Source organism: Papaver somniferum, chromosome 9, assembly GCF_003573695.1.
Source record: "Papaver somniferum cultivar HN1 chromosome 9, ASM357369v1, whole genome shotgun sequence".
Classification (NCBI taxonomy): Eukaryota; Viridiplantae; Streptophyta; class Magnoliopsida; order Ranunculales; family Papaveraceae; genus Papaver; species Papaver somniferum.
The window spans coordinates 164,872,911-164,886,628 of record NC_039366.1 but is presented as its reverse complement, the minus strand read 5'-3'; the positions used below and the strand labels follow the sequence as shown (position 1 = coordinate 164,886,628).

General features: G+C 37.0%; 2 protein-coding genes across 3 annotated transcripts; both read left to right on the top strand.

Moving 5' to 3' along the window:
• The first annotated feature begins 3,680 nt into the window (after window positions 1-3,680).
• LOC113307984 (dnaJ homolog subfamily B member 14-like) lies at window positions 3,681-6,839 on the top strand. The gene is made up of 3 exons (XM_026556451.1): window positions 3,681-4,028; window positions 5,849-5,917; window positions 6,031-6,839. Exons 1-3 carry the CDS (start codon window positions 3,771-3,773, stop codon window positions 6,646-6,648), a joined length of 945 nt encoding a protein of 314 aa, XP_026412236.1. The 5' UTR covers window positions 3,681-3,770; the 3' UTR covers window positions 6,649-6,839.
• Window positions 6,840-8,859: 2,020 nt separating this feature from the next.
• On the top strand, window positions 8,860-13,674 carry LOC113308705 (probable inactive leucine-rich repeat receptor-like protein kinase At3g03770). 2 transcript variants are annotated; one of them, XM_026557166.1, is made up of 7 exons: window positions 8,860-11,065; window positions 11,167-11,300; window positions 11,911-12,151; window positions 12,393-12,601; window positions 12,671-12,720; window positions 12,827-12,938; window positions 13,058-13,674. In XM_026557166.1, exons 1-7 carry the CDS (start codon window positions 9,706-9,708, stop codon window positions 13,343-13,345), a joined length of 2,394 nt encoding a protein of 797 aa, XP_026412951.1. In that variant the 5' UTR covers window positions 8,860-9,705; the 3' UTR covers window positions 13,346-13,674. The 2 variants fall into 2 exon arrangements, with proteins under 2 accessions (XP_026412951.1, XP_026412952.1); XM_026557167.1 differs by having other exon boundaries at window positions 8,862-11,065; window positions 12,396-12,601.
• Window positions 13,675-13,718: the final 44 nt, after the last annotated feature.

Below are 13,718 nucleotides of genomic sequence, written 5' to 3'. Positions count from 1 at the left end.
TCAACAACCAAAAGGTCGGATATTCTAATTGATTGAACAACACACAACCTGTGATATTACAATTATATAACAAAATATAATGCGGAAAAGAAATAACACAGACACCAGAATTTTGTTAATGAGGAAACCACAAATGCAGAAAAATCCCGGGACCTAGTCCAGATTGAACACACACTATATTAAGCCGCTACAGACACTAGCCTACTCCAAATTAACTTCGGTCTAGACTGTAGTTGAACCCAAATCAATCTCACACTGATCCAAGGTACAATTATGCTCCTACGTCTCTGATCCCAGCAGGATGCTACATACTTGATTCCCTTAGCTGATCTCACCCACAACTAAGAGTTGCTACGACCCAAAGTCGAAGACTTTAATAAACAAATCTGTATCACACAGAAAAGTCTACGGTAATAGATAAATCTGTCTCCCACGAATATACCTACAAGCTTTGTTCCGTCTTTTGATAAATCAAGGTGAACAAGAACCAATTGATAAACTAGACTTATATTCCCGAAGAACAGCCTAGTATTATCAATCACCTCACAATAATCTTAATCGATGCAGCAAAAAAAGATATTGCGGAATCACAAATGATGAGACGAAGTGTTCGTGATTTCTTTTATATCTTTCCTATCAGAGATATCAATCTCAAGGCAATTATTACAATTGTACTCGTACAATAGAAACAACAAGATCATATCACACAACTACAAGAAAGTAGTATCGGTCTGGCTTCACAATCCCAATGAAGTCTTTAAGTCGTTAGACTGGTTTAGAATAAGAAACCAAAGGTTAATTAAAGGAGAATCGACTATAGCTTAGCACAACTAGTATCACACAGAAGGTGTGGGGATTAGGTTTCCCAGTTGCTAGAGTTCTTCCTTATATAGTCTTTCAAATCAGGGTTTGCAATCAATGTTAGCTTGGTAACAAAGCATTAAATATTCACCGTTAGATGAAAACCTGATTAGATTCAAGCTAATATCTTTCAACCGTTAGATCGAAAACTAGCTTGTTACACACAAATGAAATGCACGTTTCTAGGCTTGTGTAACCGTACCCAAACTTGTACATTTGTTGGTTCAACAATAGTCAACCAAATGGTTAGCCATATGATCACTTTCATATCAACCATATTCTTCTTCACCATAACTAGTTCAAGTGACTCAAATGAACTAGTTAGAGAGTTGTTCAATTGTAAGGAAATCTTATGTAACTACACAAGACACAATTGAAGCAAAAACGATTTGATTCACTCGAATCTGTTCATGAACTATATAGCCACGGTTTGCAATTTTCATTCCTTAGTTTATATAAGAATAGGTTCACAACCATCGTTTTTAGATATAACCTACTCAAGTTCGCAGACTGGGTTCGCGGACTTAAGTTCCCGGACGGAGTTCACAAACTCCAACAGAATTTCTCGGGACGAGAACTTCCGCCAGTTCGCGGACTGAGTTCGCAGACTGACTTCGCGGACTTGGATCACGCCACCATGCCGGTTCTCTTGATCAACAAAGTTCGCAAACTTCGGTTCAAGGAATAAGGACTTATACATATATGTGTTTCCACAACAATGCTTATATCCTCTAATGGTTATATAATCTAAACTCTCATTTCAATCATTGAAACATTCTTAGAGGACGTTGATATTCTATAGTTGTTATTCACAAACTATTTTCGTCAAAGTAAGCAATTTTAAAAGTGATTGAAACTTGTCATGACTTTCGTCACTAGGTAAAGATGAACTTGGCTAAAGCGAAAGCTTACCAACACATATTTCGAGAAATAGATAGACGAGATAAACTCGGCTGGAAATAACAAATGTGTATAATCTAAGTCTATATAGCAAAACGACTTTTGTCTCAAGATAGGAGATAAATAGACTTTTGAGTGATAGATAAGTTCAAGTCTCCACATACCTTTTAGTCGATGAAGATCCACTGGTTCCTTGAGTAGTCCTTCGTCTTGTATGATGATTGCCATGGAGTTCTTGAGCTCAACTACACTTTCTATCCTAGTCCGATACCTTAGCTATAGTAGACTCGAAATCAAGACTTATAGTTTTGATCACTAACATTGACAAACATGCTTGAGATAGCAACGCATGCGAGTTCGACCGATCAATGCTCTAACAACCCAAACATCACCGTTAACTGATTTCTTGGGACTTAGTGTTGGAAGAGGTTATAGTAGTGTTCATAATAGTTATAATAGAGGTGGCTCTAATGATGACACATACATTGTATTAAAACGTCAGTTTTAGTAGACAATGAAAACTTAATCTTATGAAATCTTACTTATTAGTTCATGATCTTTATTTCAACTTAACAACATTATCAATTAAAGTTATATATTCATTCTAAATTGTAGCCTGGAACTATGTCCTTTAAGAGCTCGTACGATGCATCATACTTAAATGGTTTCTTTGTGTCTTCACGAAATTCGATTCGAACCCTGGTTTTCTATATATCAAATAAACAAACAAAAAACTTGTGATAAGTATTCGGTGTACTTAATATTTACGTATCAAGTCAGTTAACAAATTTGAATACACTTACGCGAGATTGTATGACAATACCGGATTAGCTATATGTACTTGAACTAGGATTGTAACAAAATTTTCGATTTCAGTGTTGATTAAGTTAAACCTTTTTTAACTGGGATCTTCGTTCTGCCATTTTCATTTTTGGTAAGATCTTCAAAGGCTTGAAAAACACGGTCCCAAAAAATGCTAAATGATTTTCACCTGCTCCGAGGGGACCTGTATTTGTAGCTAAAATCCATGCCTCCACAACACCGCCATCTTCTTCAGAACTAAACCGCATGATTAATTTGATACAAGCTTATTTCTTTATCGTCCTGGAGTTTGCATGGTGATGTGCTTACTAAAAGCTCTGGATGAAATTAAATAGAAAGATACAAGGTGCAATAAATATGACTACCGTTTAACGTTCTCCCCATTTTGAGAATTGAAAACAAGATTGAAAAAAAGTTGTGGAATAGACTGTGCCTAAAGCAGTGGTGAATCTTGTCTCAATGAGTATTCAAAACACATCAGTGACCAGTCTCTGTCATTTTTAGTATTCAATACACATCAATGACCCATCACAGTGAGTATCCAAAACACATCAATAACATTGAATAGTCGAGAGTAACTCATTGGTTGATGCAGTTGGGAGTTTTGGTTTTAAACGCATTCACGTGATGTTAAACAGTTAATCTAGCTTTCATTTATTTTTGACGTGTATAACTTGGTTATAAATAAATAGGCATAATCATCAACAAAGACATACCCACACATTTTCTAAAAACAAAACAAAAATCTACTTCTACAAGTACTCTCCTTCATTTTCTTTTGTAATTTGTTTTACATTTTCAATCTCAAACATGGCTATTAGTCGCTCAGGTGTGGCACCTGATGATTAGTCGCTCACAAGCATATTCGACGAGAATATCCTCCAGAACGCCAAACCGTTGGACAGTAAAGCAATTTTTTGAACGCCAAACCATTGACCGCTCTTATGTTGAATCATGGCTTTAGTCAGGCTATCACTCTTATGTTGAATCATTGCTTTAGTCACGCATTTATAACAGTTCAAATGTTGAAACTGAGGATGGCTTTACTGTTACCGTTTACCAGGATCTACCCATTTGTTAGTGTAATCTGGGTGTAAAAAACACTGTAAACGGAAATTGGATAGATCCTACTTCTAAATTTCTAATGTCGTCTAGAGTTGGAAAGAGAGAAAAGGGATGCCTGAAAAATGCAGGCATATCTTTTGCAGTGGGGTTCTCCTTCCACGAGCTCCATAAACGTTCTGTTAGGGCAAAGTATAGGCTCTTTCCACCCGTTCAAATTGAATCTTTTAATCCCTTATCGTCCTCGTATCCAACATCGTAGTTCTGTAATCTCAGCATCATCATCTAATAAAGGAGAGCAAAATCACTATGCCGTGCTTGGTCTTTCCTCTACAGCTTCTTCCACTGACATCAAACGAGCTTATCGTAATCTCGCCTTAAAGGTTACCCCCTCTCTCTCTCCCCAAGTGTTTGATGAGTTTTCAAATTAGGTAGGTTTACGAATGAATTATTAGTATGAGTATTAATTAGATTTTGTAGAAATTATTTTCTTCTTTCTCCTTTATGTATGAAATGAAACTATCAAATCCCATAAACTGATTTGCAATCTTATTCATGATTTATGGAAACTGGAAACTTAAGAGAGGGAGAACACTCAATGGGCTCATTTTGCACTCACTTTAGGGTTTTGTTGTTTTTGCATTCTCACAGCATTTTGAACTTAAATCATTAGAGTATCTCTCACATACACATCATCTAGACTTCAGGTTGTGTCATTTCACCATATATAAAGATATTGAAAGCTGAGAATTTAGTGGTTTGCAAATGATGTGGAAGGATGTTTGGAGATTGGAGTTTTTTGTTTGATGCCATAAACCTGTTTCTATACCTTTAAAGTGTTATTAAGTTCTTAACACAGCTGTTTAGAATTCAAAGTGAGTTGTAGAGGATTAAGGAATGAGTGTACACCACCCAGCTCAGTTGTTTGGTGAACTTCCTCTTTACCATCTGATAAGGGTAAATCTCTTGGAGAGGAAGACCATCTACACCGTGTGTATTTCCCTTTTTTTTGGACCAAAAACAAGCCACTGTGTTTAGGTCCAATAGTAAAGGAAGTCAAAATAGGCCTCCTCGGTTGTAAGGACTCCTATGTGGATGAATCCAAGTGGTCATCCAATGTTCTTCTGCGCCAGACATGAAGGTCTATCTGAGATTTAAAAAACAATAAATAAAATATTTCTTGAGTTCAAACTAATTTTTAGAATATAAAAGATTGTATTTGTTCCGCACATATCTCCAATGTCCATCTAGATTTTGGCGTGGGCTTCCCATGGTGGGAAAGACTATGCAACACACTTAACTCCCTAGGTGTAGGGAGACTCCCTTTGGTGTGGATGATTTTCCCGTCCATACCGTAGGAGTTACCCTTACATGGCAACTAAAATGCAGTGCATAATGACCATTTCAGCTGCCAAGTGACAGAAGGGACAGAGAGTTATACGAACGGCTGTCAGACTTTCTGTTAGGATCCTAGGTTAAATAGGAGATTTTACGCTCCTTATAATGTATCTGTGTGTGGAGCGTAAAGTTTAATTGATTCACTTAGGATCCTAACACCTTTTCGTCTAGTAATATGGTATACCTGCTACTGAAGTTTGAACCTACACAGCTTTAAAAAAATGTTGATATTCTTGGAATTTAGGGAAACACATATGTATCTCAAACCTATCACTTCATAGAATTGAAGTTTGAACCAAGGAGTTGACTCAAGCTCAGGTATTTGGGCACATTTTTTCCCACATATGGTTGTCAACCTTGCTATCATCCATAAGAGGACTTCAAATATGGGGGTTATCCTAGTACTCCATGCCTATTGTAGTAGCGTTTACTTGAGAGTTTAGTATGGTAGCAGAACAATAGTCGTACGCAGGTTTCTCGTAGCATTTTCTTTTACTTTATCATCTTGTCGCTGGCCATGCTCCTCTTCTTTGATTACTTTATACATCTTCTAGTTTGCTTGGATTAGCCACATATCCCTGACATCAGGTACTGGCGGTTTGGTTTCTGTAATCATTATCTTTCTTTCTCTTCTCGACCTGTTTACCTTATTAAAAGTTTTAAGTTGTGCCTTTCAAATTACCTTTTCATTTATGTTTTTGAATTTTTCCCTGTGCTAGTTCTAACTACCGTTCTACTTAAAGATGACTTATTGTTCAGTTTTTAGGATAATGCTTCTTACCTTGTCTTGCAATAATGATTTCAGTATCATCCTGATGTTTGCAAGGATTCACAATCTGGAGAGGTTTTCAAAAGCATTCGACTTGCATATGATGTCAGTATCTCCTCAACAACACTAACTGCCACTTTTCATGACTTGGCTTTCACCTTGAACCTTATAAAAAGTAGCAAATTTACTGTCATTATCTGTCTTGTTCCTTCAAACAGGTGCTTTCAAGTGCACAAACAAGAAACCAGTACGATCGTGCACTTCAATTTAGCAAAGACGGTCCCAATTCATGGAGGCCAAAGTCAACCTACAATTATGCAGAACTAGATGAGGAGGAAACAATCAGGATATATAGGTGGGCAGAGCTGAGGAGGCAAGTGCGCAGTGAGAAGTACTGGCAGCAACGTGAACCAACCTCGTACGGTGAAGACAACACTGATGAGGAGGAAGAAGAAGAAGACGAAACTTCAACTGAAGAGAGAGGATCATTCATTGAAATCCTGAGATCTACATTCTTCATCCTATTTTTAGTACAGATGATAGGGTCTCAATTATCTCTCTTACTCTGCAGTTTCATTGCCTTGATAGACGAGAAGTTGGACGCTGGATACAAAATTGGTTATTTGGTTGCATGGCTTTTGGGTGGCAGAGATGGAATTTTACTCACTCTGTGCCTCTCTTTCACAAGTTGGCTCTGTGGTAAAAGCAGTAGCAGTCACATTGCTGCGATGGTGGTAGCCATGTGGGTTGGGACTAATCTGGCGAGGTATGCTCCACAAGGTGCACTCCTAACACTTCTGTATATGTCTCTTAAGCTACAAGATCATTTACGCTGAGCTTTAACTGTTTCCTTACTTTGATTTTTCATGCCTCTGTATGTACATAATAGTTTACACTTAACGAATCTTAAGGAACACGTTTAAGCTCGGTCATAATCTGGAAAGGATATTTGCTAGGGCTTATCGTATCACTAAACCATTTTCTGGATTTGTTTCATATTCGATTCTAAATGCTTTTGGTTAGTTTAGCATTGTTTGGATGAAAAAAAACTTATGAAATACAAAAAGAGAAAGAAAAGAAAGATGGATGGGGGTAATAATAGTAAAACAGAAAGGTAAGTCAAAGATTGTCTCAGTGAAGAAAAGCATCATTCTCTATCTCTAATAAAGAGAAACATGAGGGGGTTGTCGTATTAATAAAACATAAAGATTAAGCCAAGGTTAATTTAAAAAGAAAAAAAGCTAATTATCTTCTCAAAAATCAGTGCCATATACTTCCATGGAATATCATCATAAACATGTGTCTTCTCATAAGTTGAGATTTTTATCCATCAGTGGACCAGCACTAACTTTATACTAGCATTCACTTTTTCTTTTTAGTTTCAGAATGGCATAATTATGCCTCTAGGTTCAGTCGACCTCTCTCCATTGAAGTTTTCCAGTGTAATCACACTCTGCTTACACTTCCTAGAAATGACTTTTCTACCAAACTGGAACCGTGTCTGTGAAACTGGAACTGTGTCTGGTGTGGCTGCCCGCATACACAGGTAGTACCCAGACTGCTACTCACGGGGTTTGGCATCCAAAGACTCAGGTCAGAATACTTTGACGCATCCCTCTAACCAAAGTCCAAGAAGTCTATCTTCCCTAGTTTAATGATTTTATGAACATGTGATCGAGATTCAACACCACAACTTGCTGTCCTATTTATGTAACCAATACCCGGCCAAAAGACATGACAAATCCAATATGTTCCTTTCAAACGATAAACACTTACTGTAAAGAAGCATTGGTAATAAAATGATTAGAGTCACGGACGTTATGTTATTGTTGCGGAAATGAGAATTTGGATTGGACCCTACACACTTAACGATAATAGTAAGAAGCAAAAGAGTGGTGCCCCAAAATGTAGAACATGGGCGTCAATATCAATGAGTCATTTGAAAGGAATAACGGTACGCGCCAAAAAGAGCATTAACTCAAAGCGGGGTCACTGACGAAAAGGGAGGGCAAATACCGCCAGAAACCGAAAGTGAAAGCTTACGGCATATGTATACTTCGCATATACAGTAGTAGTCTGGTATTGTTGTTGATGTGAAAAGACTACTGAAACCTACATGATACGTTTTTTAAAACCCGGTAATAATACATGTGGCAGAATTAGAATCTTGCAAAGTAACTATATTTACTTGAACAAAGTAATTGTGTTGATCACAAAAATAAAAAATATTATTGAGAAATGATTTTGGAAGAATTTGATAACATTGAAATGTGATAATTGTGGACAAGAAGAAGAACAACCAAGTGAAAGACATAAAAGATTAGTAGCAGAAAAAAAAATTCAAAAGGAAAATGGTCCAGAAAGTAACCCTTTATACTTTTACCAAGCACTTAATTTTACCAAATTTTAGCCATATACACTTCCAAGAGCATCCACAGTGGGCGAGTATAACCAAAAATTTGGGATGAGATCGTGACGCAGTGGGACGGAGTAAAGATCAAATCCCAGCCAAAGATCAAATTCCAGACCATATTTGGTCGCGACCAAATACCAAATCCTAATATAGTCGGCGTAAATTTAAAGTACGCTTGTTGCTGGGCGTAAATTTAAAGTACGCTTGTTAACGGGCGGAGATTTAAATTACGCCGGATGAAAATTCAAATTAAAAAAATAAAATAGAAAATGAGGCGTAAACTTAAAGTGTGCCTGGTGATTGATTGGGCGGACATTTGAGATACGCCCGATGAAATTTTTTTGGGGCGGAGATTTAAATTACGCGCGACCAAATTTTAATCGGGACCGTTACGTGACAACACGGACTAAACCTAAAATTTGATCTTTTTTTTTTGATCTTTGATCTTTGGTTTTGATCGCACCAATGCAGTTGCTCCAAGTAGTGATACAAACTTAAATCAATCAGAAACCTAAATTTAATTCTTTTCTATCTTAATCTTACTTTGGTGGATAGTCTTTTTCTTAAACCTAATTTGTTTTTGAATTACGTCTAAATTAAGGTAAAGATTATGGTGTTGATTTTAAGTTTAGCTACACCAAAGTTTTTCTTTGTACTTCTGTACAAGAAGAAGAATCTTGCTTTTTCTTTTTTGGCCTTTGGAATCCATCAATGGCGTTTAGTCGAAGTTTCAAAAGCAAATATAGATAGATAGAAAGAGAAAGAGTGGTGTAAAAATGGAGAAATCTCAGTGAGTGAGAGAAAAGGTGGAATAGGGACACACAGATTGTTTCTTGTTTGTATTGGTTTTCACTAAATTCCGTAAGATCTCCAGCTCGATTTGTTTTGGATTCTTTTTTTATCTGTACTACAACACCACTCAAGTAGACAGATTGACTCTTGATTAAACCCTACTACTACTAACTTGTAAGGAGTACACAGAAGCAGCTATCAATTGTCATTTATCTTTCAAGAGTTGGTAATGTACGGATTGATTTCTTTCCTGTTTCAACCCTGTTCTCAAAATTAGGGCTACTATTCAAGAGTTTACTTTATAAATTTCTGGTGGAATTACAGAAGGAAAAAAAAAGTTGATTATCAAAATTATCTGGTTGGATTTGTTTTTCCTCTGTGCACAACATTCTAGGAACTGCAAGCAAATGTTTCTTTCAAGAGAGGAGAAGACAAATTTATTCACTGTTTTTTTTCTATTTTATCAATTTTAAATTACACTCCCAGCCAGAACTCATCAGAGAGTCTCTTCAATCAATTTGTTCTGTGGAGTGGACCCTGTCTTGTATTGTTTCAGAACTCCAGTGGTCTTGCAGAGAGAAAAAGAAAAAGAGTTGTAATGGAATTTTTGCTTACTGGTGGTCTTGTTTGGTTCTTTGTTTCTGCAGCTCTTATAAGCTAAAACCTTTTCATTTTACAAACAGTGATCATGGTCATGGCAAGAAAAAGAATCTCTACTTCAACCATTCTGCTGGTTTTGTTTTTGTTTTCCATTACAGTTCCTTCTTCTTGTGCAGAGACATTGCCATCTTCTCAAGCTCAAACACTGAAAAGAATCAGAAAACTTTTGAACATTCCAACTCTATTAACCAACTGGAGAAACACTACAGATGTCTGCAACATTGAACCGACTCAATCTTTAACTGTTGTTTGTTATGAAAAGAGTATAACCCAACTTCATATTACTGGTAACAAGAGTACTCCTTCATTACCTCATAATTTCTCAGTTGAATCTTTCTTTGATACTCTTGTTAAACTTCCTACATTGAAAGTTCTTTCATTGGTTTCTCTTGGTTTATGGGGTAATTTACCTTCTAAAATTTCTCAATTGTCTTCTCTTGAGATACTTAATATGAGTTCAAATTTCTTGTATGGTGATATTCCTCAAGAAATTTCTTCACTGAGTAACCTTCAAACACTAATACTGGATGACAATTTGTTTACGGGCCGAGTTCCTGGTTCACTTGGTGAGCTTCCAGTTTTAACTGTTCTGAGTTTGAGGAATAATTCACTAACTGGCTCTTTACCTAGATCATTTAGCTCCTTGGAAAATCTCAGAGTTGTCGCGCTTTCAATGAATCGGTTGTCTGGCCAAGTGCCCAATTTTAGCAGTTTGAGGAACCTCCAAGTGTTGGATTTGGAAGATAATTACTTTGGACCTCAGTTCCCTAAGTTGGGGAGCAAATTGGTTACTCTTGTATTGAGGAAGAACAGGTTTAGGTCTGCTATTGATTCTGAATTAATCACATACCGTCACCTTCAAAAGTTGGATATTTCTTTCAACAGATTCGTTGGGCCATTTCCGACGGCATTATTATCTCTCCCATCCATTGCCTATCTTAATATTGCTGCAAACAAATTCACTGGGATGCTTTTGGAAAATGTATCATGCAGTGCTAGACTTGGTTTTGCGGATTTATCATCAAATCTTTTGACTGGAAGAGTGCCTACTTGCTTGGTGTCTAGTTCTAGAAACAGAGTTGCGCGATATGCAAGAAATTGTCTTGCAACTGGAGATCAAAATCAGCATCCTTATTTCTTTTGCCGTAATGAGGCTTTAGCAGTGGGAATAATACCCTCTTCACAAAAGAAGCAAAGAAGAGCTGCTAAAGCAAAGATTGTCTTAATTATAGTCGGAGTAATGTTGACAACAATTGGACTAGTGGGTCTGATTATTTTCTTGGTAATGAGGAGAGAAAATGCGAAGAGGATGGTGAAAAGGCCACCTCCAAGATTGATAACAGAAAATGTGTCAACTGGTTACACCTCAAAACTGCTATCTGATGCAAGTAAGGTTTCTTCTATCAATGTGTTTAAATGCAATGAGCTAATTTTGAACTTATGATTACAGTATCTGAAAACATTTCGTTTTTCCTTGTTTTCTGTGTAGGATATATATCTCAAACGATGAGATTGGGAGCACTTGGCCTTCCCTCTTATCGAGCATTTTCTCTTGAAGAACTCGAGAGGGCCACTAATAACTTTGCTTCATCAGCTTTCCTGGGTGAAGGCTCTCATGGTCAGGTCTGTGTCCTAAAGTTATGAACACAAATATATTTTTTCTCTGGAAAGTTCCTGTGATTAACTCATCACTTTTTCATCTTGCACATGTTAAAAATAAATACCTTAGATGGAATATAAAATCCTGCTACAGGCCAATTGAGATTGTTGGGAAAAAAAGGTCATTTCTCTACTCTATACACATAGCATATCTTGGATCAATTAGCTGCATTAAAATTCCCAAAACTTCCTTCAAAAAAAAAACAAAAACTCAGGCCGTGTTAGACGGCTTAGCTTGATGCCAAATTTTTTACAGGTGACAGTGACATGTGTCCAATATGACAACTCACTTTGGCCATATTAACTTATCTATGCAGCTTCGTTGTCTTTCTCTTCTAAACCTTTTTTCACCAGGAAAGTCTGGAGTCTTATGCTTGTGCTACTGCACTCTTTTCTGTCGCACTTGCTTATGAAATTGATGTCTTTTTGTCTAAGTTCTATGTCTTGTATCATCATTGTTAGCATGTAGTTATTTTGCAATGATTATGTCTTATAGATCACCAGTATATGGATATATACTTTCTTGACCACTTTCTGAAGATGAGATCTGACCTTTTTTCTCTTGGCATCTCAGATGTATAGAGGTAAGCTAAACAATGGCTCCAGTGTTGCCATTAGATGCCTGAAAGTGAAAGGAAGGCACAGCACTCAGAACTTTATGCATCATGTTGAACTGATTTCAAAACTCAGACATCACCATTTGGTCAGTTCACTTGGACATTGTTTTGAGTGTTACCTGGACGATTCAAGTGTCAGCAGAATATTTCTAGTCTTTGAATACGTGCCGAATGGGACACTCCGAAGTCATATATCAGGTAAAAAAGATCTGTTCCAGCATACCTTTACAGTTTTCTTATTTATCCCTCTTGCGATACTTAGTAATATGAAAACATCTATGCTAATTGTCTGAAAGCAAGATGGAGTGCAACCTATTCAGTCCTAACTATACCGTCCGACAGCAAGTTCACTGTAGATACAGGGTGAAGACCAATCTTTAGAACTAGACACTTTCTTGAGTCTTTCGTCATCATCATTTCTTACTTGAACTTCATTTAGCAGAGGGATTTGGGGAGCAAAAACTTACCTGGGCACAGCGGATAGCATCTGTAGTTGGCATAGCAAAGGGTATCCAATTTCTCCATGTTGGAATTGTGCCTGGTGTATTCTCAAATAACTTAAAGATAACAGACATACTGCTGGATGAAAGTTTTGTTGCAAAAATCAGCAGTTATAACCTTCCTTTATTAGCGGAGAACATGAGAAAGGTACACCATCCTCCCTTCCTCCAAGCAAAAAACAATTGAGTTGATAGCCTGAACTTGTAATTTTTGTAGGTGGGTGGAGTTTCTACTAGTAGATCAAAAGAACACAGTATCATCGGAAGGTAATTTCTGACTCTTTTGATATCAGCATTGAAGAACCACAGTTTGTGTCACTTCTCAATTTAAGATTTAAACTGTTTAAAGAATTTTCTGTTATTCTTTGTACAGGACAACTTACCAGGACAAACTTGATGTCTATGATTTTGGAGTAATTTTACTAGAAGTCATTGTAGGAAGGCCAATCACATCTAGGAATCAAGTAACTACTTTGAAAGAACAGGTTTTAGTCTTCCCACATTATTGGCTTCTAGTTTCTGAACTTTCTTTTGATAACCATACAGGAACTCAAAAAGACTATACATAGTGTCAAATGTAGCTAACTCGCTATTGATTATGCAGATACAAGTGGCGATAACTGCCAATGATACTGTTCGTAGAAGCATAATCGATCCAGTTGTTTGTGACGGATGTTCTGATGAATCATTGAAGACAGTGATGGATATTTGTTATAGGAGCCTATCATATGAACCAAGTGAAAGACCTTCTATTGAGGATGTTCTGTGGAATTTGCAGTTTGCAGCTCAGGTTCAGGAGGAATGGGGCAGGGATTCTGGCAGCAACAGAGGTTCCCCAGGATTCCATGTTTCCCCTTCACAACCTGGACCATGGCAACTTTCCATCCCCTGAAGAGAAATTACAGATTGTTTTCCCCAGTTGATTGCAGGTAGTAAATCTTGCTCGTACAAGCTAAATGCGATTTCATTTATTAATGAAAGTCAGAGTTGAAGCACGGTTATGTAACAACAAAAGGAACAAATAATAACCTTAGTTCAACATTCCATGTAAAGCGTGCGATTTTCATGGGCCATTGCTGATGCAGACATGCCATCATTTTCAGATTTTGTGGTGCCCAACTTTACCATAAGAAGAAAACCACCCTAGAAAAAGAAGAAGGGTGTAATACAGATATACTCCATGACAATTGAAGGTGGCAAAAGTATACAACCCATTAAACATTTTTTATATTTTTATTTTAATAGGAAAGGAAAATATATTGATC

Bases quoted from the DNA above. Each gene is read 5' to 3' on its own strand.
- LOC113307984 (XM_026556451.1), top strand. From the start codon at position 3,771: ATGCAGGCATATCTTTTGCAGTGGGGTTCTCCTTCCACGAGCTCCATA. The intron at 4,029-5,848 runs GTTACCCCCTCT...TAATGATTTCAG, and splicing joins ATCGTAATCTCGCCTTAAAG to TATCATCCTGATGTTTGCAA. The intron at 5,918-6,030 runs GTCAGTATCTCC...TCCTTCAAACAG, and splicing joins GCATTCGACTTGCATATGAT to GTGCTTTCAAGTGCACAAAC.
- LOC113308705 (XM_026557166.1), top strand. From the start codon at position 9,706: ATGGTCATGGCAAGAAAAAGAATCTCTACTTCAACCATTCTGCTGGTT. The intron at 11,301-11,910 runs GTCTGTGTCCTA...TTGGCATCTCAG, and splicing joins GTGAAGGCTCTCATGGTCAG to ATGTATAGAGGTAAGCTAAA. The intron at 12,602-12,670 runs GTACACCATCCT...TAATTTTTGTAG, and splicing joins TAGCGGAGAACATGAGAAAG to GTGGGTGGAGTTTCTACTAG.